The 27,053-nt window shown below is 37.4% G+C and overlaps 1 protein-coding gene across 1 annotated transcript in view; it reads left to right on the top strand.

Moving 5' to 3' along the window:
- The window catches only part of CHD7 (chromodomain helicase DNA binding protein 7), a 156,472-nt gene that overhangs the window by 65,870 nt on the left and 63,549 nt on the right, over positions 1-27,053 (top strand). Inside the window, exons 4-7 of the mRNA XM_023727724.1 lie at positions 4,443-4,580; positions 5,626-5,691; positions 11,938-11,993; positions 25,020-25,134. Of these exons, the coding sequence (XP_023583492.1) occupies positions 4,443-4,580; positions 5,626-5,691; positions 11,938-11,993; positions 25,020-25,134 (375 nt within the window). The remainder of the gene's footprint in view (positions 1-4,442; positions 4,581-5,625; positions 5,692-11,937; positions 11,994-25,019; positions 25,135-27,053) is intronic.

Genomic DNA, 27,053 nt, shown 5'->3' with positions numbered 1-27,053 from the left:
TGTAACCTATGTGAGTGACATCTGAGTTATCCCTCAGTGGTTCCTTAGGATCCTATTGGACTAAGAAGCCGACCCTCTAGAATCTTGATTGACTTGTTCTTACCATTCAGTGCATACCTAGTCCTTCCACCTACACCCTTACCAGTTCAGTTAAAAGTTAATGACAAAGTATTTGTGGTATGCAGCTCTAGTCTAATGAATTTCAGATATTTTGGGTACTTCTTTGGTAGAACCCCCTGTTACTGTAGTTTCAGTGAATGACCCAAGCAAAGAGGACCCAAAAAGGTAGAGAGAACATGAGCAAGTGGTTTGGTCTGGTTTGGTTATATGACTAACATAGTGACACCTCTGGCAGTTTGGGTCAGTTTTGTAATTTCCTTTTATTTTACGCATTGGTGAAATGATATTGGAAAGGTAAGTAGTTTTATTTCACTTTTTTGATTACCTAGGGAGTTGTAAACTATTTTAATAATTTTCAATTTCATTTTTTTACTCAAGGTTTTCTATCCCTTTCTGTGTTTGCTTAAACTAGGACTTTCATGACAATAGTATCTATACAATATTAAGAAAATTTATTCATACGAGTCAAGAAAATCCCGTTACTTTTGCATAAATATCGCTTCTGTTTTTAAAAGTCTTATTTGTATTAATGCAGATTCAGATGGACTTAATGAAATACTAGTTTTTTTGGATTTTTTTTTTTTCTTTTGCATTTCAGTTGAAGAAAAAAAGCGAATGAATTCAAATGAACATCAGGGCATCCTTTCTAATTGGCTAGTGCTTAACTGCCACGGGCTCACTATTGAATATAAGCCACCACACACGTAGGTCTGATGTTGCAGGCAGTGTTCTCTCGGTATCTGTGATACAGGAAGTGATGCTAACTGGTTGTTTATTATGTTTCTTCCTGTAACACATGCCTAAAGGGCTGAGAGGTAAAATTCTTGAGTTTTGTGTTTGATTTGTTTATACTTCAGTAAATGCCATATATGTTTAACTAACTCAAAAATTGTGTCACAGATTACCACAACAGTGAGCTCATACCTCTCTTAACTACAATCAAGTAACTTTTCTAATGCAGTCCAAGGTTAAAAATAAAATCCTCCGAAGTTGTTAGTGTTGATTCAGGGGTTTTATGTTACGGTGTAAATACGACTCTTACATTTCATTTTGATCTACAAAAATCTTCCAGATAATAATAGCTTAACAGACCCCAATAGAAACGTATTAAGTAATAAAATCATTTAATTTTTTAAAGAACTAACTCCTATTGGGAGATTAGAAAAGGAACCTTGGTACCTAAAATAAATGAATTTAATATCATTTATTATGTAGCAGAGGGAGAAACCATATAACTTTTAAAAATTTCAGGAAATGAAGTTCCGATTGTATTTTGGGTTGTTTTTACGCTTATTACATGACCTTGTGTATGTTGCTTCCTAACCCCATGCCTAGGAAACCCTATGGGGCAGTTCTCCTCTGTCCTGTAGGGGTCACTGTGAGTTGGAATCGACTTGACGGCACCCAACAACTTCATCACTATTGCATAGATGAATAGAGACGATAACACAGTTATTTCACAAAGTTGATGTGAGGAAGAACTTACCTCATTGAAGTTATATCCACCAATACATAATTTCTTTTCTTTCTTTCTTTTTTAAAGAAAGAAAAGCTCCCTGTCTTATTATAATGGAACATTTCTTTAGTATCAGAGTAGGATTTAGTGTAAAGTGGATTTGTCTTAGACCCCATCCAAGGGTAGTTAGGTACATCTACTGATAGAATACTATGACAGTGTGTGTGGCTCCAGGTGTGGAAACCTGTTGACGTATCACAGGTACGTGACTGGTAGCACGTTCCTCCTTCCAGTAATGGTAGAAGGGTGAAAATATAAATCAGTCCATTTCAATTTAGTTAAATTGATATACCAAATGAAAATATCCAGATGTTTGCTATATTTCACAAAATTAAAATGTTGTTCTTGATAATAGTATTTAAGTCTTAAAGATTTAAGTGAGTGGTGAGAAAGTGGGCCCAAGAGCAGAATTAGTGGAAGGGGAGCATGGAAGCCATGGCCGGGCCTTGTTGCCTTGTTGCTTTCTTTTTCTTCTTTGGAGAGGGAGTATCTGGTTAACGGTGATGTTGGTTCTACTAATCACATTTGCCTTTAATATGCACCATGTCCTGTTCTAAATGCTTTAAATGAATTCCCTCAAGTGAGTTTCACAATATCTTACAGTCATTACTATCATTAACCCCATTCTACAGACCAGGAAACTGAGGTCCACAAAATAACTTGTCAAACCTGGGCACTCAGCTCCAGGGTCACGAGATTAAGCTGCCTTCAGTGATGTGGAAAAGGGTCCCAGAGGGCTTCTGCGCTGCCTCTCCATGGGATTGCTTGTTCTGGGCAGCACTGAAGCTTTGTAGTAGAGAGGAGGGTCAGAAGAGGAACCCTGGCCCACGTGGCCACTCCCTTTTGCTAAGCCACAGGAAGTTTGTGACTAAAACGTTACCCAATGTTTCGAGTCAGAAAGGTGCTCTGTGGCTAAGCTGCCCCGTGGCTGTGTAGGGTTAGGAGCTGACAGTGTTGGGCAGTCCACTTGATGGACTTATTAGAGTTGGCTTGTATTGTGAGTTGTCTCCAATCCCTGCTTGAAAGTAGGGAGGACACAGACTTAATAAATAAAAATTAGTCAGTTCCACTCTTTGGGAAAATGTACTGGGATTGTAGTCGTGGTTTGAGAGCTGAAATTACCGTATCTGTCACTCCTTTGGTGCGCATACTGGCAGTTCTGCCTTTCTCTGCCTCAGTGTCCCACCTGGAAAGTGCAAAGTGTTTGTGCCCACTAAGTTCATGAAACTCTTTAAAAAGTTTTGCTTCATAAATCTTAGAAGGGTGTTTGTGTAAGTGTTAATTTTCCTCAATTTTTTTTCATTTCTTCTATGTGCTTTTCGAACTTGTTCTATAGATTGTAATCTTCTTGAATCTACCAACAGTTTAAAACATACAAATATCATTTTCAAATTATATTTTATTATGTACATATATTAATGAAAAGGTTATTTTCTCCTATTTTTAATTAACTTACAAAACTAATTCTTTGTCCAAAAGTTCAAACAATATAAATTATCTTGAACAAAAAGTACAAAACTCTACCCTCTGCTTCATTCACTTCTCAGCCTGGAATTAACAGCTATTAGCTTTTTTTTTTTTTTTTTTCTTTTTCTTTTTCTGTTTTTCTGATTCTTGTTCTTGTTATTGAAAACATAGTAATATACATTCTTTTTTTTTTTCAAATATTCTTGGGCATAGAGAAATGAACAAGAAGTGCAGTGTCTTGATCTTAAGGAGTTTATATATTGATGACGCACACATACAAGTAGATACACAGGGTTTTTTATTTATCTTAAATAGAATCATAAGCTGCTTCTTGTTATGCGTTTTTCTTTTTTACTTAACAATTTACCTTAGAGATATTTCCGGGGTATGTAGTGTGAGAGTATTTCCATAGCATAGTTTACGAGAAGTGCAATTGCTAGGTCAAAGGGTTGGCGTGTTTTAAATCTTGTTAGATGCTACCCCGCTGTCCTGCAAACACTGTACCTGTTTATATTTTGACCATAGGAGTGTGAGAGTCCTGTTGGGCCAACATTGGCTCTCATCAATCTTTTACATTTTAACTAGTGTGGTATAAAAAGTAAATTACTTTCCAGATTCATTCATTCGTTCTGCCATTCAAATCTTCAGCCCTTCAAAAAAAGTTAAGAACGTTTTTGTTAGGACCAAGTTTAAATGTCCTTCTGCAGATATTATGAGTGCAGGAGATACAGCAGTCTGCTTGTGCAAAGATTTACAGCCTTGGAAGCCCTATGGGGCAGTTCTGCTCTGTCCTGTAGGGTCACTGTGAGTCGGCATCAATTCATTGGCAGTGGGTTTGGTTTTGGTTTTGAAATATTGTGGGTACCTTGTATGGTATTATTAACAGTATTTGTGTAGAACTTTATAAATTACAGATCATCTTCTAATACATTCCCTTTTTGTAGTTTTTATTATGGGAAATATATAAAAACATACAAAAGCAGGGAAGATAGTAAAATAAGTCCCTATGTACCCGTCACCCTGCTTCGTTATTGCCTTCATGTTTGATCGTCACAGTGACTGAATGAGGAATAAGATTGCTGTTCTTTGCATTATATTTTTCAGGTGATGTTCCAGTAGCTGGAAGTGGCAGAGCCAGGGCTGTGACCCAGCTTTTAATTCCGTATCTCTGCCCATTTCCATTATATTTGTTGCCACTATGATCTTTTAACGTGACTTACAGGATTAAAGTTATAAGCTTCTCTTTAAGATTAGTTTTTTAAAGATACCATTTACCATTGTGAGAACTAACTGTCACGGACTGCTGTTTAACATCCACGCTGTTGGGGTTTCGTTTTAGAAGAGACGTTCCAGCAGGCAGGTAAAGAGGAAGCGATACACTGAAGACTTGGAGTTCAAGATTTCGGACGAGGAGGCAGATGATGCAGATGCTGCTGGAAGAGACTCCCCTTCAAACACCTCTCAGTCAGAGCAGCAGGTGAGCGGTCAGGTGCGGGTGATTCGTGTGTGCATTTTAAAAGGTGAGCTGGAGTCCGAGAGGTTAGGCAGAAACACTGGACTTTTAACTGGGGAAACTTTATCTAATGTTGGCTTACGTGCTGTGGGAGAAATTAGTTGTTTAGCAGTATCCTGTAAAAAGCCCTGCTCACTGAAATTTATGTTTATGCACACCTGTGATATGTAATTTGACACGATTTTGGAGAATTTATGGTCTATGCTGAGGAAAGTCGGAGCTGGGATACAAGGCAGCTGGATTTACCTCTGAGAATTCAGTGCTGTAGCTTCTGGGACTTTAATAAACCACTCAAACTTGTCTCCTGCTGTTAGGCACCGTAAGAACCCCTTTACGAAATTACTGCCTTGTAGTACCCAGCAGGGCATACTTTAGTCTCTGTGCAATGTAAATGATGGATAAAATAGTTTGTATAAATGTGGGTAGTAACGTACGATTGATTATGGTAAAGAGTTCTCTCTGTTTTTTGTTTTTTTTTTTATTAAATAATGCTCTTTTCTTACCATTACTGTACTATAGTTAACAAACTGGTAACTCACTGGAAAGTATTATTAAATGCAGTTTTGTATTTTATTTGGTAATTTGTGCTACATTAAGTTGTTACATAGCGTTTTATGTGACCTCCATAGATAAAAGCTGCCTATAATAACAGAATGATGAGTATATTTACCCCATGGGTATAGAGGAAGAAAAGTTATATTTTTGACTGCTGTCATGCAGAGCTTACTTTTTCTTGGCAGCTAGAGTTTCTGGATACTCTCTGGCTTTAAGGACCCATGCTTGTCCATATTATTAAACCACATTATCATGGAGTCATAAACATAGGGCTTCCTTTTGCCTTTCTAAGAGTGAGATTTTTGTTCTCTTCAGTCATATTTCCCACCAGTGACTTTGTACTTGTTGATTTAAAGGGTATGGAGGTAGAGGCAAGATGGAATGATCTCTTGCTTTTGTAGCTTAGAATGACATGTTTTCCATTTGGATTGATTCATTCTACTCTATTTTTCAGGAATCTGTTGATGCAGAAGGTCCAGTGGTAGAAAAAATCATGAGTAGTCGTTCAGTTAAAAAACAGGTAAGGCTCTTAACTTATTTTTTGTTTTATAATTTTCTTTTAAAATTATGCTATATTGCAAAGTAAAATTTACATCTAATCTTGTCAGATTTATTAGCCCAGTGTAACGCTTTGGGATGTGCAGCCCCAAATAAAGTTAAAATATATCAAACAACCAATGCTTAATTACACCATTTAGAGCAGACCAGAAACCCAAAGATATCCGAAGAAATGTGTAGGACTTTTAGAGTTATAAGCTGCCTTTATTCATAAATGCTGCTCATAAAATCATAAACATGATTAACTTCTCATGTCTCTGAGGAAGGCTCTTCCTCCCCTGTGGTGGGATGCAAGTTATGTTTATTGTTTTAGCAAATAGGTGTTTTCTCATACTTTTTGTAATATTTTTATATACAGTTGAAATATTCATTAATACCTTTATTGCCAGTGCAGAGGGCTATTTTCACTGTAATTTTTCAAGATAATGGCATATTCTTCGAAATTACTCAAGCTTCATGTTGATCTGGAAAAGTGAACTCTAAGCATCTGTCATTAGCCTGATAACCTTGGCGTTGAGAGACTCTTACTCTTGAATAAAGAATTCCAATAACATTGAATTTTCTTTTACCAGTGAAGATTTTCCCCTTTGATCCCAGTTTGAGAAAATGTTTCACTTAGTGTGGAGTCTCATAGATGTCCTGGCTGCATTCACATGTTTCAGCAGTCTCTCTAGAAAATGGTTGCCTTCAGATATGTGTAGTTCCTCTTGAGTCATTGTCAAATCCACAATTTTCTTTGTTTTTATTTGCTTTTAAAGTGGAAAAGTATGACTTCATCCTTTTGACATGTAAAAGAAGCTTCTTTTATTAGTAAAATTTATAGCATTGTAACTTCCCAATGAGATACCTAAATGAAATCACAGGCTTATCACATAGGAAACCTTTGCTATTCAAATACTGCTATCTAAAACCCAAACCAAACCCATTGCCATTGAGTCAATTCAGAACTGCCTCATAGGGTTTCCAAGTAGAGGCGGGGGGGATTCAAACTGCCAACCTTTCGGTTAGCAGCCAAACCTTAACCACTGCGCCATCAGGGCTCCTGAACCAGCAGTAAACTTCTCTTTACCTTTGTTGCAATCCTGTTTGCTTTTCTAGTGTGTGATGCACAGTATGGATTTTTATCAGAATATACAACTATAGTTCGTATGAAAATAATCAAGAACAACCTATCAAGATATTTTCCAATTGAGTATGGGGGGTGGGGAAGTATGGAGTGGCTATCTGGTGACTCTTTGAAAGTGAGGATTTCCTTTCTGATGAATTAAAGGATAGAGTCTCAGCCAAATTTCCTACCTGTTCAAGCAGAAATGACCACTGTTTAACTCATTAGAAAGATTGCATTTCTGTGCTGCTAAAGACTTTAAAATGGTTAATTTGTGAATTGTAGATATATGGTAAAATTTAAATACTTAACACATTTTAAAGTATAATCCTCTTCATTGAATTGAAGTGACTTGTTTGAGTAAACAGCATGTGGTTTGAAAGGGCTATATTAATTTTCATTCTATTGATAGTGCTTCTGTAGGCATACTCAGCAGGTTTGGGGGTTGCGTATTATAATTAGCTCTATTATTCAGAGAATAATTGCTTAGACTTTGCATTATGTAGGACATTGCTTTTTCTGTTTTGCCCACTTATTTTTTTTTTTTTTTTAAACTGCCCTTTAAAGATCGGTGCCCCAAATTTAGGAATAGATAATTACTACTATTTACGTACGACTAGGTTTATCTTCTCACAGGATATTAGAAACCAATGAGACTGTACATGAGGGTGGAGTATTTGTTGAGTTAGTGAATTTAAGGAGGGAGAAAATTAATGGAAAAATTCCTCTGAAAGTGGAGATAGGCCTTGAGGTATGATTTAACGTAAGGAAGAGAGGTGGAGCCCATTGAATTGCTTGTAGATTACTGGTATTTCTTAAAGGGTAATTTAAAAAAAAAAAAAAAAAACTTTAGAAGGTACTTAAACTGCTGATGTTCTCAGTGTAGTTACTTATCAACTTTAATAACATTGGTGGAAAGTGTCACAGATAGAGAAACAGGAAATTTGAGACTTTCGTTGGATCCTAGTTATGCCGGCTGGTCTGTTTCCTATTACCATGAATAATTTAAGAATTGGCTCTGAGAAGGTGTCTTTATCTCCCCTGGCAGCACTGTAGCGACTGGCTGTAGTTCTCAGAGCCTGCCCTGTGCAGTACTGACACATACTGGGGACAAAATGTTTTTCAAATTTAGTTGACTCATTGCTGCAGCCTGAGAAGGAAGGTCCGAGATGATGTAGTTGTGGAAACCCAGAACTCAGCTGACACTGCTTCCTAATTCAGTACCTCGTGTTGAGTAGGATAATTTGGGCATTTATGTTGCTCTGAAAACAAATTAATGTGCATGAGACCCAGTGGAAGGGACATAACCAAAAAAAGCCAAACCTGTTACTACTGAGTCAATTCTGACTTATAGCGACCTTATAGGACAGAGTAGAACTGCCCCATAGGGTTTCCAAGGAGAGGCTGTTGGATTTGAACTGCCGACCTTTTGGATAGAAACCGAGCTTTAACCACTGCACCACCAGAGCTCCTGAAGTGACACAATTGATACTTACACTTAAATTTTGAGGTAGACATAAGAATGGACTTTCAGATTACATAAAGGTTAATTCTTTTGTGTTTTCCATGTTGAGTCATCTGTAACCTTTTCTACTTTGAGCCATCCATCTTTGTGGAACAACGATTCAAATCTTTTTGTATCAAAAACCCATTGCCGCCGAGTCGATTCTGACTTACAGTAACCTTATAGGACAGAGTAGAACTGCCCTGTAGGGTTTCCAAGGAGAAGCTGGTGGATTCAAACTGCTGATCTTTTGGTTAGCAGCCAAGCTCTTAACCACTGTGCCCCAGGGCTCCCTTTTTGTATCAGAAGGTCAAAAAATAGTTTTAAAAGTGATTTCTGACTTTACTGTCCCCAAGTTTTTATTTTTCTTTATGTTAACTACATGATATATTTTCTTTTTAAGAGCTTATTTTAAATTTTAGGTGTGTGTTTTAATCCTCCTTAGCTGAAGCCAGTAATAAAAAATAGAGAGGTAAAACTCTTAGCCTCATTTATTATCATGTCCATATTTTCTCCTTGAGTGCAGTGTGATTTGGTGTCTCTGGTAGAGTACACAAGAATTATCATTTGCTAAGTGACTGTTTTAGATTCCAAGTGACAAAAGGAGTCAATTTTTTGGCCTGATCAGGGATTCTGGTCTGTGTGAACAGTGGGACAAATATGGCTTACTGTGTTTGGAGTTTTATATTTCATATGAGCAATAAGGGTTTCCAAAGACTGTATCCGGAGTTTAATGAAAAGATATTTCTCAGAAATATTCTACTGAGTACATAAAATTACTTTAGAGGGCTCTGTCCTTGGAAACCCTATGGGGCAGTTCTACTGCGTCCTATAGGGTTGCTATGAGTTGGAATCGACTTGACAGCAACATGTTTGGTTTGGTTTTGGTCCAGGAAATAAATTTGAATGTTTCTTGTGTGAAAATAGTGCTTTGACTCATTTGTTCATTGGCTATGCCTATTATAGAATGGCCTCTGGAAATTTTACAGGGGTGTAGGGGCTGTTTTTGGCTATCACCAGAGGCTAGTCAAACTACCATTTAGTGAATTCATGGTACTCCTGAGGGGTTATAAGTTCACACACTTTCGTTAATTGACAGAATAGATACGCACGATCATATTTATATAAGATGAAGGATGAAAGATAGCTCTATTTATAATTCCAGGGGCAAGAAGGCGGTGATGGAGTCTGTGTGGTCAGTTTGACAAAATGCAGTGTGATTTTTCAGGACGCTCAAAAGACATAGGCCCTGGGCCAATTCTGTGCTGGCTCCAGGTGCTGCTCAGTTAGGTCTTGGAACCCAGCTGGCTCCTCCCAGACGGCTCTAGGCTCTCGGTTGGACATCTCTGCAGCAGGTTCCTAGAGGAACAGCTCATCGTGACAAGCAGATGTGTATCGGGGAGAGTGGGGGAGTCAGGGCTTACTAGGAATGTAATTGTGGTGAAATGAAAACGAGAACGTTCTCTTCTGTTAAAGAGTTGATCCTGTGTGCCATGATGCCCGCTAGGAGATTATGGGACGGTGAGACCATTTAGAGTGAGATGAAAAGGAATAGAGGAGAAAAGATCAGGAATAAGGAAATCAGAGGAAAAGACAGAACATAGAAATAATAAAGCTGGTCCTTTTACTACCTCAAAGATACATGATTTTGAAAAATTCTTCCAGAAATGAAAGAAATATAGTCAGTAATAAAAGAGTAAAAACAGTAGAATCAACATTTGAGTTCCATTCTAGGTCTGAATTTTGTGAAATGGTATGTTGTTGTTCTTAGTTGTCGTCTAGTTGATTCTGACTCGTAGTGACCCCATGTTGTGGAGAGTAGAGCTGCTCCATAGGGTTTCCAAGGCTGTGACCTTTTGGAAGCAGATCGTCGGGCCTACATTCTGAGGTGCCTCTGGGTGGGTTTGAACTGCCAACCTTTTGGCTAGCAGCTGAGCCCTTAACTATTTGCACCACCCAGGGACTCCTTGAAATGCTATAGGAAGCATCAAAAGATTGAATCCCATCCAGTCATCTACAGTCTTACTTTTGCCTTGTTCTTGGAGTCTCTAGTTCTCTACAAAGATGGTATATCTTGAAGTAGCTGCTGAAATGTGTGAGAAGAACAGGGAGATGTTAGGACTTAGAAGAAAGTGAGCTGGGGCCTGGATAGGTTGTCACTGGAATTGACTAGAATTTATCTGTAAACTCATTCCAGGTTTATGTCATTGAGTCTTGAAGGCATCCAACAAACATTTCTTTTCATTCTGGACAAGACTACAAGTCTGGGTCATAGATGGTGTTCTGAATGCACTGATTAAAAAGGCAGCTTTATAGTAACGGTCTTTTATAGATCGTTATAGATTAACCAGCTGTTAATGTGTGTTGACCACACTCCTCAATACGCTATCTTCTTATTAGTAGTCTCTAGGCAGGTGAGAAAACTGTTTAAAATTGGGGTTTAAATGGTACAGGTGAGAGTTTCAAAAAAGAAAATTTAAGTTCATGATCTTCGACAATAATCTGAAGATTAGCGATAGAGGGAAAGAGTAATCTCTTTGAACAGATCCTCTGCCAGCTTGTTATCCAATAGAAGTCTTTGCTCTTTTGTGTGGTCTCTGCCATGTTCCTACTTGCCTTTATTTTCTTCGAAGCATCTCTGAGGCAGCTCAGCAGCCACATGTGACCCTGAAGGCAAGCTTGGGTGCTCTTGTAAGAGTGTAAAAGGAATCCTGAAACAGCTGTAAATGGTGTTTATGGTTTACATCCCTGATTTATCTGCTCAACTGTTCCAGAAGAAAATTACATATTACAACTTGTTTAACACCCTAAAGCCAAAAGGGAAAAATATATATATAGAAAGAGATACCTAAAATATCGTATGAGCATTACCTTCTGAATACACTACAGTAGGTAGGATCAAGGGAGATGCTACAGATAATCTTCCCATTGAAAACTCTTGATTTGGCTGACATGTATCACAATTTTACCCTTACCTAAATGTAGTATTTGGAGTGTTAATTTCATTTGGCTGCTGTGCGTGCGAGACATCTTGTCTGAGAGATTTTAATTGTACCATTGAGGAGCGCTAAAGCTGTGAATAGTGATGCACTGAAATTACAGCATAAGAATGAGGTTGAGTTTTATATGGTTTCTTGTTTAGAGTTATTAACTATATGGAGGAATAAATGTCTTTTAAATATTTTAAAACATTACAAAACCCACAATGTAAAGTTGCCATGAGGCAGCCAAAAATAATACACATGGCATTCAGGAGAGCAGTTGCTAATTGGCTGCTGCCTGAGAAAATGGTACACTTGGCGTCTACTTAACACTGTGGGTTTGGCAGAAAGCCAGATTTGGGGTCAGGTTGTTGTGAATGAAGCTGCATGTGGTTAGGGAGGAGTTAAAATGATTCATGTCTTCGAAGTTGTAGTACGCTGGGTAGCGTGTACGGCTCAGGGTGTCGGGCTCCTTGCTGCCTCCCACCCACTTCACCACACGTGCATCTGTAAGACGAGCTCCCGTGCTGCTTTGGTCATTCCTGGGACTAAATAGTTACTTTTGAAATATTTTAGTAGATGGTTTAAGTGTGCCCCTGAAATTGTCTTTTGTTACAGAAGGAATCTGGAGAGGAGGTAGAAGTGGAGGAATTCTATGTGAAATACAAAAACTTGTAAGTAAATGATTTTCTTTCTTTTTTTTAATGGGGGGGGTAGTTTTCAAAGTACTGAACAGCTAATGATAATGATTGAACAACACTATACAGTAATGTCACTGAATTGTACATGTGAAGAATGTTGGAATTCATACAATTTGTTACATGTATATTTACCACAATTTAAAAAATAAAAATAGAATAAAATTTTTAAAAATTGGTAAAACTTAAAATATTTGGGGACTGGGAGATTTTGGTATGGTTTATTTACTGCATTGAGATCATTTCCTACTAGCTTTTGTATCTTTGATATTTTATAAACTTACTTTTTCTTGAAAAGGTATAATTGATATGCAAGATGACTGACATTTTTGTAGAACCAAGAAGTTCTTTTTAGAGAGGAACAAAACTCATATAATATAGAAAAATGAGTAAAACAATACTTGACTATCTGCGGAAATGGTTTTTATTCTATGAGGCCACACTCACTCCTATCCTCAGTCCCTGCATTTGCAGTGAGAGCTCCGCTATTGGATGAAGATTCTAGAAAATCAGGGATATCACTGAGGTTTTAAAATGCAGTGAGCTGGAGTTTTGCTTATCTGTTTTTTGTTTCTAATTTTTTTTTTCTTAATAGTGAATTTGAATTGCAGAACTTTTTAAAGACTGAATTGAAAACGACTGGAAGTTGTCGTCTTTGTAGATGTTGTATAGTAGATCCAGACAGTGTACCTGGTGCAGACACACTCCTGTCACAGCTCTCTGCAAGGAGAGGAGTGGAAAAGTTACTTGAGGCAACTGCTGAAGTTTATTGCTGTTGTCAATGCTTGGCCGAATCCTGTGACTGTTAACTATGCCACATGTTACTGTCATTTTGCATGATCTGAATTCATCATATTTATGAAGAGCTCAGAAAACTGCATCAGGGCTTAATTATGTGCATGAAGTCCATGTAATATTTTAATGTTTTTGTTAGACTGGGACTCTACGCTTATTCTAGATCCCACGCAAGAGAAATTTATCAAGCTTTCTAGCCATTTTCATGATGGCATGGCTCTCTGTTAATGATCAGCTCTTTAGTTTGGTTTGATGAAGAAGCACTGTTTTAGAATCGAGAGAAGTGGGTTCTGCTGCTGCCAGGTAGGGGTAAGCCCCTCACCCTCTTTAGCCCCTCACCTCAAATGTGAGCTTATTTGGACTAAGAATACAAGGTTTCTTATAGTTCTTTGCAGAGTGACATAGGGCTGCATAGATGGTCTCCTCTTATTAAATATCTCTAAAATAGCTTTGCAAAATATGCCAAAGGAAACTTAGAAGTTAATGCTAAAACAAATTTCCTATACTTTAGGAAATTATTATTATTATAATTTTTTAATTATTTTTATGAATCTGAAAATTTTGGCTAGGAATTGCATAATATAGTACAGCTCTGGAAAGGCTCTAGTAACAAATACAGCAAATTTTGGACTGTTTTGATGAGCCAGCATAGTTTTAAGGATCAGCAGTCATCGTACTGAAGATTAGGCCATTCTCTTACCTTAATAACAACCACAGAACAAGGTAAAAAATATTCAGTGATAATATAAAAGTTACATCTTGTAATACCTCCTTTAAAACAAAGAACTCAAGTACCATAGTCATAAATTCTAGGGTTTAAAGAAAGGCTTTTGTGAGTTGGGATCCAAACAGCCTAAGAAAATGTAACCTACCCTGCAAATGCAAGCATGGGGCATTATGGTTCCTGTCATCCTGCCTTACTGTTGCTGGCACAATGTTAATAACCTGATGCACTTCTAAAGAAGTTTTATGAGCAAAGCCTTCTACCCAGTAGAAAGACAAAGAAGTTTCTGTGATGTGAGAGTTCAGTGAAATACAGAGTCTGCAATAAAAAATGCTCAGTAAATGTTAGCTGACACTGCTATTTTGTCCTGAGTGTGATGAGTTCACGCAGGTGGAAATTATGCATAGTACAGGATTCCATCCAGCCACGTAAGAAGAGTGGAGAAGGGTCGGTAAGGACTGGACAAGCTGACAAGGCCAGGGGACGAGAGACCCCTCGTAGATTCACAAGTCAAAACTGGAGCAAGGGAGCTTCAGTACCGAATGCAGAAAAATGGCACTGCTGGTAGACATCCAGATTGGTGTGGCAATGGGACCTGGGGTGCCTCAGTCACTGAAGACCTTTAACCTAGCCTGTAAAGAAGCCCAGAGAAACCTACAGTACTCCTGACCAGACACCACTGCTGAGCCAGGAGAGGCCAGCCATCCTCCATCGGTCATTGGACATGAGGCAAAAAGAGTCCTAAAAAATAGCTGTCCTGTGTGATCTTATTGCGATCTAAAGGAAATTACATTTTCTATAAAGCTAACAGTTTTTGTGAACCTTCTATTTTGACGTAATTTCAGATTTACATAAAAATTGCAAAAATAATACAAAGAATTCCCATATACCCTTCACCGAGATTCCTCAAATGTTAACATTTTAGAATGTTGCTTTATTCTTCTCTTTCTGTATCTGTATGTATGTATGTATGTGTGTGTGTGCTTTCTGAATCTATCAGTAGTCAGCACAGACATGAGGCCTTTTGCCCCTAAACACTTAAGTGAGTATTTTCTAAAAACGAGGGCCTTCTGTTATATAGCTACAATACAATGATCAAAATCAGGAAATCGACGCTGGTAAAATACTATTATTTAATCTGCAGGCCTTTTTCAGATTGCACCAGTTGTCCCAGTAATGTCCTTATAGCAAAAGAAAGTCCCAGTCCCACATCGTGTGTTCAACATCAGCCCTGTTACTGGAGCAGCTCCTCAGTCTGGTTATGTGTGTCATACATCGATATTTCTGAAGAGTGTGTTCCCTCAATTGTGGGTGTTTCCGATCTTCCCTCGTGGTTAGATTCAGGTTATACACTTTTGGCAGGAAAACCACAGAAGCAACGATACGTTCTTCTCAGGACACATTTCAGGAGGCACGTGATATGGTTTTTCCCATTACTGGTCTTAACTTTGATCCCTTGGTTAAGGTGGTGACTGTCAGGTTTCTCAACTATAAAGATACTGTTTTTATTTATGGAATTAATAAGCATCTTGTTGAAAGATATTTTGAGACTATTAAATATGATAATGGTTGCCACATGATTATTTACTATCATTCCTTCTGAACTTATTAGTTGGGTTTCTACTGAAAGGAAGGGCTTTACTGTCTTACCTGTTTATTTCTTTATGACTGTGTAGACTCGTGAATTCTTGCTTTAGTCAATGGGTTATAAGTGTTTGCCATCATGTCATTACTTTGCTCACATTGTCCCAGACTTGGCCAGTGGGAGCCTCTTCCAGCTGGCTCTTATGTGCTTTTGCCTTGTTCCCTTCATTCTCTGATCACTTCCTTCCTTTCTGGAAACAGAATGTAATTTCCCTGTTTCAGTCCTGGAACCAGCTATTTCTCCAAGTATCTGTGGTTATTTTTAGCCTTGGTTATTCTCTAAGGGCATTTAGAAATGAAGATTTAGACACTAGTTGTGCTCAATGCTGCTGGAGAGTCATTGCTTCAAGGCCCTCCCAGTGGACAGGGATAAGAGATGTGTGTGCTAATGTGCATGTATATATGTGTGTGTACTTGTGTGTGTATAGTGTGTACATGTATGTGTGTGTATATATACACATGTATGCATGCGCATACACATACATGTATATGCTTATATATGTACAAATATATATATATACAAACACATGCACCTATGTTTCTATCTTGCCATCTACCTGTCTACTTATCTATCTACCTACCTACCTATCTGCAGCAACAAAAAAAGATACCTTTATATTGATATTTCCAATTCTAGTTCAACACCACAGGGTTTATTCTCTCATTTCCCACAACTATTGGTATTAGTAACTCCCTTCTCTGACCGTGAGAAACCTGGCCCTTATTGTTCATAATATATTTGCATGTTTTTCAATCTTAGAATATATAGGAAATGGTTTCAGAATTACTAGCCCATATTTCTGTTAACAAGAAGCCTACTGAGTTCAGTATTTGTTTAGAGTTTTTGTCTTTAGCCTGAGGGCATAGAGGCTAAATTGTTGTTCAGAATTTCCTTGGGTTGGTTCTTCTCTCCCCCACCCTTAAGTATGGCTAGGTTATTTATTTGATACAAAGTTTGGTTTATAGGCTCTTCAGATAAGTGCTATCTCCCCTTCTTTCCTTTCCACGCTATTTCATTGCATCCCTTCCTTTATCCTAGGTGTATCCTTTCTGTAATTTTTGGCATTAGTGTGCAGATATATATAATTTCCTCTTATTTTTTACACAAAAAATTACGTACTATTAGTACACTTTTGCAGTTTTTTTCACAATACTGTATTCCCTTACCACCTCTGATCTGTCAGTTTGTCATACTGTGGTGGCTTGCCCGTTGCTGTGATACTGGAAGCCTTGCCACCGTTATTTCAAATACTGACAGGGTCACCCATGGTGGACAGATTTCAGTGAAGCTTCTAGAGTAAGACAGACTAGGAAGAAGAATCCAGCAATCTATTTCTTAAAAAAAAAAAAAAATTGGCCAGTGACAACCTTATGAATAGCAGCAGAACATTGTCTGATATAGTGCTGGAAGATGAGCCCCTCAGGTTGGAAGGCACTCAGAAGACGACTGGGGAAGAGCTGCCTCCTCAGAGTAGAGACAGCCTTCCTGATGTGGATGGAGAAAAGCTTTCAGGACCTTCATTTGCTGATGTGGCACGACTCAGAATGAGAAGAAACCATTGCAAACATCCATTAACAATTGGAATGTGGGATGCACATAGCATGAATCTGGGAAATTGGAAGTTGTCAAAATGAAATGGAACGCATAAAGATTGATATCCTAGGCATTAGTGAGCTGAAACGGACTGATATTGGCCACTTTGAATCAGACAATCATATGATATACTATGCCGGGAATGACAAAGAGGAACGGCGTCACATTAATTGTCAAAAAGAACATTTCAATATATATCCTGAAGTACAGTGCTGTGAGTCATAGGATAATATCCATATGCCTACAAGGAAGACCAATTAACACAACTGTTACTAGAATTTACTCACCAATCACTAATGCCAAAGGTAAAGAAATTGAAGATTTTTACCAACTTGTGCAGTCTGAAATTGATCAAATATGCAATCAAGATGCATTGATAATTACTGGTAATTGGTTGTAAAAATTGGAAACCAAGAAGGATTGGTAGTTTGAAAATATGGCCTTGGTGATAGAAATGATACCAGAGATCGCAACCAATGACTTACTCATTGTAAATACCTTTTTTCAACAATATAATGATGACTATACACATAAACCTCATCTGACGGAATACCCAGGAGTCAAATTGACTACATCCGTGGAAAGAGGCTCAGTATTATCAGTCAGAACAAGGCCAGGGGCCAACTTTGGAATTGCTCAGACCATCAATTGCTCATATGCAAGTTGAAGCTGAAGGAAATTAAAACACGTCTACGAGAGCCAAAGTACGACCTTGAGTATATGCCACCTGAATTTAGAGAACATCTCTAGATTCAACTTGTTGAACACTAATGACTGAGGACCAGATGAGTTATGGGATGAGATCAAGGACATCATATATGAGGAAAACAAAAGTTCGTTAAAAAGACAGGAAAGAAAAGACCAAAATGGATGTCAGAAGAGACTCTGAAATTACTCTTAAACGTAGAGTAGTTAAAGTGAAAGGAGGAAACGATGAAGTAGAAGAGCTGAAAAGAAAAGTTCAAAGAGCGATTAGAGAAGACAGAGTATTATAATGATATGTGCAATAGCCTGGAGTTAGAAAACCAAAAGGTCAGAACACACTTAGCATTTCTCAAGCTGAAAGAACTGAAGAAAAAATTCAAGTGCAGAGTTGCAATACTGAAGAATTCTGTGGGCAAAATATTGAAATATGCAAAAGAAGATGGAAGGAATATACAGTGTCACTGTATGAAAAAGAATTGGTCAACATTCAACCATTTCATGAGGTGGCATATCATCAAGAACCAATGGTATTGAAGGAAGAAGTCCAAGCTGCACCGAAGGCATTGGCAAAAAACAACAAGGCTTCAGGAATTGATGGAATACCAATTGAGATATTTCAGCAAATGGATGCAGCACTGGAATGGTGACTTGTCTATGCCGAGAAATTTGGAAGACAGCTACCTGGCCAAGCAACTGGAAGAGATCCATTTTTGTGTCCATTCCAAAGAAAGGTGATCCAGCAGATTGGGAAAATTATCGAACAATATCGTTAATATCACGCAAGTAAAATTTTGCTGAAGATAATTCAAAAACAGTTGCAGCACTGCATTGACGGGGAACTACCAGAAATTCAAGCCAAATTCCAAAGAGGATGTGGAACAAGGGATGTCATTGTTAATGTCAGATGGATCTTGGCTGAAAGCAGAGAATACCAGAAAGATGTTTACCTGTGTTTTATTGACTATGCAAGGGCATTCAACTGTATGGATCATAACAAATTATGGATAACATTGAAAATAATGGGAATTTTGGAACACTTAATTGTGCTCATGAGGAACCTGTACATAGATCAAGAGGCAATTGTTTGAACAGAACAGGTGGCTACTGTGTCGTTTAAAATCAGGAAAAGTGTGCATCAGGGTTGTATCCTTTCACCATACTTATTCAATCTGTATACTGAGCAAATAATTTGAGAAGCCTGGACTATATGAAGAAGAACACAGCATTAGGATTGGAGGAAGACCTATCAACAACCTTCGATATGCAGATGACACAACCTTGCTTGCTGAAAGCAAAGAGGACTTGAAGCACTTACTAACGAAGATCAAAGACTACAGCCTTCTGTATGGATTATACCTCAACTTAAGGAGCACAGAAACCCTCACAACTGGACCAATAAGCAACATCATGATAAATGGAGAAAATATTGAAGTTGTCAAGGATTTCATTTTAGTTGGATCTGCAATCAACACCTGTGGAAGCAGCAGTCAAGAAATCAAACAACATATTGCACTGGACAAATCTGCTGCAAAAGATCTCTTTAAAGTGTTGAAAAACAAAGATGTCACTTTGAGGACTAAAGTACACCTGACCCAAACCATGGTATTTTCAGATGCCTCGTATGCATGCGAAAGCTAGACAGTGAATAAAGAAGATTGAGAAAGAATTGATGCCTTTGAATTATGGTGTTTGTGAAGCATATTGAATACACCATGGACTACCAGAATAACGAACAAATCTGTCTTGGAAGAAGTACAACCAGAATGCTCCTTAGAAGCAAGGATCATGAGACGTCATCTCACGTACTTTGGACATGTTATCAGGAGGGACCAGTTCCTGGAGAAGGACGTCATGCTTGTCAAAGTAGAGGGTCCATGAAAAAGGGAAAGACCATCGACATAGATTGACATGGTGGCTGCAACAATGTGCTCAAACATAGCGATGATTTTGAGGATGGCGCAGTACCAGGCAGTGTTTTATTCTGTTATAAATAGGATACTTATAAGTCAGAACCACCTCAATGACATCTAACAACAACATATTCCCTCAGCATCAGTTTATGGGGATCTTCCTCAGTTTTTGTTACAGCTGTATAGGGCTCCATTGCATGACTATACTAAAGCTTATTTAACAAATCTCCTAGGTATGTGGGCATATAAGTGGTTTTTGACATTTTGCAATTACAAATAATGCTGCAGTATTTATTCTCATGCCTATGTATTTGCTTTTTTAAATATTGTGTTTTAGGTGAATGTTTACACTGCAAATTAGGTTTCCATTGAACAATGTTTACGCAGATTGTTTCGTGACATTGGTTACAATTTTCACAATATGTCAGCATTCTCATTATTTCCATTGTTTGTTCTGTTTCCGTTGGTCTAATTTCCCTTCCCCTTCTTGCCTTCTCATCTTTGCTTTTGGGTAAATGTTGATCGTTTGGTTTCATGCAGTTGATTGTTTAACGGAGCACATTTCTCATGGGTGATATTATTTTATAAGCCAGTCTATTATTTGGCTGAAAGGTGACCTCTGGGAGTGGCTTCAGTTCCAAGTTGAAAGGGTATCTTAGGACGATAGGTTCCTCTAGTCTCTATCAGACCAATTGATGTGGTCTTTTTTAGGAATTTGAATTTTGTTCTACATTTTTCTCTCATTCTATCTGAGACTTTCTTTTGTGTCTCTGGTCAGAGCGGTGAGTAGTGGTAGCAGGGTACCATCTAGTTCTTCTGGTCTCAGGTTAGAAGAGGTCATGGTTCGTGTGAGCTACTAGTCTTGTGGACTAGTTTCTTCTTTGAGTCTTTGGTTTCCATCATTCTCTTTTGCTCCAGAGTAATAGAATCCAATAGTTGTATCATAGGCGACTGCTCACAAGCTTTTAAGACCCCAGACGCTACTCACCAAACTAGGATGTAGAACGTAATCTTTATGAACTATGTTATGCCAGTTGACTGAGACTATGATTCTAAGCCTTTTAACCCAGTAAACCAATCCCTGGAGTTGTTTGGATATATCTAGGAAGTCTCCGTATCTGCGCCCCAGGTGTTTTATTATATATATGGATATATATGCAGCACAACACTGATATGTATATGCATATTCCTACAGATACACCTACACATGCATATACTCGCATGTGTCTTCCCATAAACATGTACATATCAACCTATGTAACTATACACATATTTTTTGGTTGTTATTACTGTTGATATGTGCCTGTGTATTTTCATTGCTAGGTTGAAAGGTTAGTGCATATGTTTTGTTAGCTCTTGACAAATTTCCTGCCATAAGTTTTTAACAGTTTGCATTCCCATCCATAATACATGAGAGCACCTATTTCTGCACAACCTTTCCAACATAATGTGTTGTTTTATTTTTTAATTTTTGTGAGAAATTGTATCTCAGTGCAGTTTTAACTAGCACTTCTCTTGTATGAATGAGGTTGAATATCATTCCATAAGTTTTAATAGCCATTTTTTACCTCATTTTGTATCCATTTATGTCTTTTGCCCATTTTACTACTGTACTTCTCTCAATTTTAAAGACTTCTTTGTATGTGTGGGATATTAGTTCTTTATCTGTTTCATGTGTTGCAGATATCTTTTCAAAGTTTCAATTGTCTTTTGGCTTTATTTATGATGTATATTGAATTCTGAAAGTTCTTTAAAAATGCATTTATATACTTACACTTATCAGTCTCTATTCCTCTGGCTTTAGTTATAGAAGCATTTCCTGATGCCCGGGTTAAAGACGAATTTGCCCATGTTTTCTTCTAGTACTTTTATGGTTCCCTGTTTAGGTGCCTAATCCATTTGGTATTTATTCTTGTGTATGGTGTAAGGTATGGATCTAATCTTCTTTTCCAAATGGGTGTTCCAGCACCATTTTTAAAATGTTCTATCTTTGGCCCAGTGATTTGGATGCAACCTTTATCATGTACTAAAGTTATATATTTCTTTGGATCTATTTCTGTACTTTATTCTTTTCCTTTGAGCTGTCTGTCTACTTATGAGACAGTACCACAGTATTTTACTTATAGAAGCTTGATAGTGTATTTTAATATCTGGTTAATCTAGACTCCCCTAATTGCTTTTCTTTTTTAATGTTTCTTTCCCCGCTCCCGGCACCCCCGGCCCCGGCTGTTCTTGCCTGTTTGTTGTTACATACAAAGTTCAGGATTAACTTGTCTAGGTATACACAAATGCTTGATTATATTTTTATTTGGATGCTGTTTAATTTATAAATTTATGATTTTTGATGTTGAGTCATGCTATTCAAAAACATAGAATGTCTTTCCCATTTGTTCAAATATACTTTTGTATCTTTTAGGAGTGTTTTAAATATTTCTTTATGTAAGTTTTGCACATTTCTTATTAAATTTATTCCTGAGTATTTTATCTTTGTCGGTATTGTAAATGGAGGTTTTCTTTAACATTATATCTTATAACTGGTTATTGTTTGTATGAGTGAAGGCCGTTAATATCTGCATATTACTTTTATATTCTGCTACATTTTGAATCATTTTTTAGTTTGAATTAGTTTTCTAATTGATTCTCTAGGCTTTTACAGATACATGATCATTTCATCTGCAAATAGAGATAATTTTACTTCCTATTTTTTAATTATTAATGTCTTTTATTATTTTTTCTACTCTAACTGCGTTTGACTAATACTTTGAGTACAAATTGAATAATAGTGAAGATAGTAGACATGCTGACCTTGTTTCTGATCTTAGTGGGAAAGCCTGTGATGTTTCCCCATTTAGTAAAACTCCAGCTTTAGGACTAAGGTCTATACATATTTTATGATGTTAATAAACTACCTGTTAATTCCTATTTTCCTGAGTTTTAAAATCTATAATAGATTTTGTCAAAGGCTTTCTTAGCATTTATGGAAATAATTGTGTGATTTTTCTCCTTAGATTTATTATTTTTTTTAATGGGTTTCCTAATGTTGAACCAACCTTGCATTCCTGGAGTAAACCCTGCTTGGTCATGCTGTATTGTTTTCTTAATGTGGTGTGGAATTATGTTTATTAACATTTTACTTAGAATTTTGAATCAGTGTCCAAAAGTGATGTGGTCTTTAATTTTCTTTCTCTTTTTTTGTTCTGTCTTTATTAGGATTAGGTATAAATGATATACTTGCTTCATAAAAATAATTGTGTTTAAAAATGAAATTTTATTTTCCAAAGTGATTATAAACTGTACAGTTGGTAGGAACTGTTTCAGATTATTTCTTATTAGCTTCATAATATTTTTCTTGTTTATTGCTTTATAACATTTTTCTTAACATTGTTAATGCTGGACCTCCAGTACTGCATACCTTTTTGTTGACTTAATTATCTACTAAAACGTACCAGCCCACCTTTGATCTTTTCTCTTCCTCCTGAGTAAGCCTCCAGGGTGAGTTATTATCAGGGTCTGAAAACTGGAGTCCACTGCCCGAAAATTTCATCCTGGCTCACGGGAAGGGGACTGGGGATGGACCCACTTTTGTTAGTGCCTGTTTCAGCTCACATCCACACTAGTGGTGCTTTAAAGGTGTTTGCACACAACCCTAGACAAGAATGCTGATGGCACATGTGCCTTTTTCTGATCCAATAAGTAGGAGACTATAAACTCATCGCCATTGACTCGATTCGGACTCATAGTGACCCTGTAGGTCAGAGTAGGACTGCCCCATAGGGCTGGTGGATTTGAACTGCCGACCTTTTGGTTAGCAGCTGTAGCTCTTAACCACTGGGCCCCCAGGGCTCCTAGGAGACTGCAGTAGGTTATTTTTATAGTGCTTTGGATTTTAGCAGTATTATGTATTATTTATTGGAAATTTGGAAAATACAAGTTGGAAGTAGAAAATAAGATATTTACAATCTTACCATCCAGAATTGATCATAATTAACATTTTGATGCATTTTCATCTAGTGTATTTTCTGTGTGTGTGGACAGGATTTATATAAATTCATACTGTGTAGGACTTGAGTTTGTAGTTCTTTTTAACCTCAGTCAGTTCTAGAAGGTCTAAATCAGGCTTACCTTTGAAAATGCTGTTAGACATTATATAAATATAAGTGATGTGATTCTCAATGTCATAAACATTTTCCATATCATTAATCATTTTTCTAACATTTATAATGGCTACATAATTTTTAAGAGTAGTACTACTTGGATTTTGAAAGAGCTGTATATTCAAGTATCTCATTTTTTTTTAAATTTTGTTGTTGAGAATATATAAGGCAAAACATACACTAATCCAACAGTTTCTACATGTACAATTTAGTGACATTAATTACGTTCTTTGAGTCGTGCAACCATTCTCATCCTCCTTCTCTGAGTTGTTCCTCCCCCATTAACATAAATTCACTGCCCCCTAAGGTTCCTATCTAATCTTTTCAGTTGCTGTTGTCAGTTTGATCTGATATAGATAGTTCTTAAAAGAGTTTAATGCTCAAGACAGACTTTTTTCATTAGTTAATCTAAACTATTGTTTGGTTTTAAGATAATTTCAGGGAATATTTTTGGTTTAAGGTTTAAAGATTATCTCAGGGCAATAGTTTCAGAGGTTCATCCACCATCTGTGGCTCTAGAACATCTCATTGCTTTTTAATGTCATCACCAGAAAGAGAAATAAGAGACAATCAAGGCTACTGGGGACAGAGAGAGGATGATGGTATAAAAGTATATTGAAATACCAAACAAAAGAATGTCAAAGGTACCATAAAACTTTAACTATGTACCTGTGAGTCTCAGGGAAGAAAAAAGGAGGGTGGAGTGGATTCAAGTTAAGGTTAGGAAAAGCACAACATGTGCCCAGAGCAGATGGGTGGTAATCTGAAGGGTTTGGACTTACCTGGTGCAAGGACAGGGTAGAGTTACATAATGAAAGAATTCACAAGGGGCCACAGGGCATAATTTCAGAGCTTTTGGAAGAACCTAGGCTGGGAGAGCAGGACCTGATTAGGAACAAGTGGGGAACATGGGTAGGTGTTCAGGGAATGAAGGTGACCCTTTTCTCCCCAGCTGCTCTAGAAGGACTAAATTAGGTGTACCTTTGGGGCCAGTAGGATAGACCTTGTGTGCATCACAGGCACCCTATACCTCTTATCTCAAAGGGTTTAAATTTGAATTTTTTTTAACTTTATTAAAACCTTTTATTCTCAATTAATGATAAAAGGCTCAAAACATAAATTCATAATTAAGGCCACCCTGTAGTGCTTAACTGCTTTGTATTGAAGTGTAATCCAATCACTTATGAACACCACTTGCTATGACATCTTTTTCTCTTTTGTTTATGGGTAGTGGATAAGAGAGCCGGAGGCTCAGGACTGAAGACAAAATTTAGACAGTGATTATTGATTTTCATTTCTTATTCCCAAAGTTAGTGGTTATGTCGAATGTTGCTCAGCAGGCTCTACAAGTAATTAAACATGCTATTTTGTTAATGATCTGTTTAGCTGTTTTTTTTTGTTTTTTTGTTTTTTTTTTTTTGGATAACAGAGAATATTATTTTTACATGTTTTAAGGATATTGTTTTACTGTTTTAGCTCTTACCTTCATTGTCAATGGGCATCCGTAGAAGATCTGGAAAAAGATAAGAGAATTCAGCAAAAGATTAAACGATTCAAGGCAAAGCAGGGCCAGAACAAATTCCTTTCAGAGGTATGAATTACTTGGTTAATTTTCTACAGTATTTGCTTTATTAAAATGTTCTGCATTTTGAATTTTAGTTCAGTACATTATTAAGAAAAACTAGTTTGCCTCATTTGCTGCTGTTTCTTGCACATTGGTAACTGGTTATTGCTAAAAACTTTGTAAACAGGAAATTTCTCATTCTTCCTGTTGCTTAGTCTCAAAGATACTGGTCCTTATGGTCTTGTGTAGTAATAGTGATGATGGTGTGATTAAAACCTTGACGTTTAAGTGCAGTTAGTAGAGAATGAAAAAAGTAAGTAGACAAAAGCTCGATTGAAATTCAGCAAGTTAAAAACTGGACATTAAATAATAAGTGCAAGTTTGAGGATATAGAACTTCCATTGGGGAAGGCACGTGGCAAAATTATTTTAAGTCAATGACTGATTGTATCGTGTTCACTAAACTCAGTTTCACAGATAGTGTGCTGTGGTGTAGAAGTTATGGTATCTCTGCCTGTGCCCTTTATTCTGGTTATCAAATATGATGAAAAGACAGTCATCCCTAGGGCATTTACAGGAAGTGGCAGCTTCTCCCTCCACCGAAGTCAGTTTCATTTAAAAAAAAAGTTTTCACAAACTGGTTACTGGGGTCTCTGGACTTCTGGTCACCAAACTGATTTCACATGTAGCCTCAGGTAGATAAAAGAAAAACTCTAACACTGAAAGATTAGATTTGCTGATTTATTAGTTTTCCTCTTCATAAAAGAGTTAAAAGAATGTCAACTGTGACATTTGATGCAAAATAATACCTGTTTAACAACAACCTCCTTCTCACCCCCTGCCTGTTTTTGGAGATGGTAGAATAAAATCTAATAACCTCAGGTAACAAGTTTGTGTTCTCCAGAATCTGATTTCCATGATCCCAAATGGCAGATTGTAAGGTTAGCATTAGATGGGAGATCAGGTTGTTATTCTTTTACTGGACTTAGGTTTGTGCCACAACCTATGCTATTCCGGGTATTAAGTTTTTTTGTCAGTGTAGTAGTTACCACTGAGAGGGAATGGAATGACTCAAATGTGACTCACTTCTTACATCTTGGGGAATATTAAAGTGCTTCTTTTTTTTTTTTTTTTTTTAATTGTGCTTTAAGTGAAAGTTTACAATTCGAGTCAGTCTCTCATACAAAAATTTATACATACATTGCTATGTGACCCTAGTTGCTCTCCCTGTACTGTGACAGCATACTCCTCCTTTCCACCCAGATTTCCCGTGTCCATTCAGCCAGCTCCTGACCCTTTCCGCATTCTTATCTTGCCTCTGGACAGGAGCTGCCCATTTAGTCTCATGTATCTACTTGAACTAAGAAGCACACTCCTCACAAGTATCACTTTATGTCCCATAGTCCAGTCTAATCTTTGTCTGAAGAGTTGGCCTCGGGGATGGTTTCAGCTCTGGGCCAACAAAGAGTCCGGGGGCCATGTCTTCCAGGGTCCCACCAGTCTTAGTCAAACCATTAAGTCTGGTCTTTTTACTGCAGTTTGAGTTCTGCACCTCACTGTTCTCCTGCTCAATCAGGGACTCTTGTGTTCCCTGTCAGGGCAGTCATTGGTGGTAGCCAGGCACCATCTAGTTCTTCTGGTCTCAAGCTGATGGAGTCTCTGGTTTATGTGGCTCTTTCTGTCTCTTGGACTAATATTTTCCATTTGTCTTTGGTATTCTTCATTCTCCTTTGCTCCAGGTGAGTTGGGACCAATTGATGTATCTTAGATGGTCACTTGCTAGTGTTTGATTTTTAGGAGCTCCCAGTTATCTAGTTTCTCTTCTGGTGTTTGTGCATTGTTACTTATGGTTTGTATTCTGTTTATGCCATGTATTAGGGCTCCTAGCATTGTCCCTAGTTTTTCTTCTGTGATCTTTATCGTTTTAGATTTTATATTTAGGTCTTT

This window comes from Trichechus manatus, unplaced genomic scaffold (assembly GCF_000243295.1).
Source record: "Trichechus manatus latirostris isolate Lorelei unplaced genomic scaffold, TriManLat1.0 scaffold00018, whole genome shotgun sequence".
Lineage (NCBI taxonomy): Eukaryota > Metazoa > Chordata > Mammalia > Sirenia > Trichechidae > Trichechus > Trichechus manatus.
Note: the sequence above shows the minus strand (reverse complement) of the source record. Positions and strands in the feature narration are given on the sequence as shown.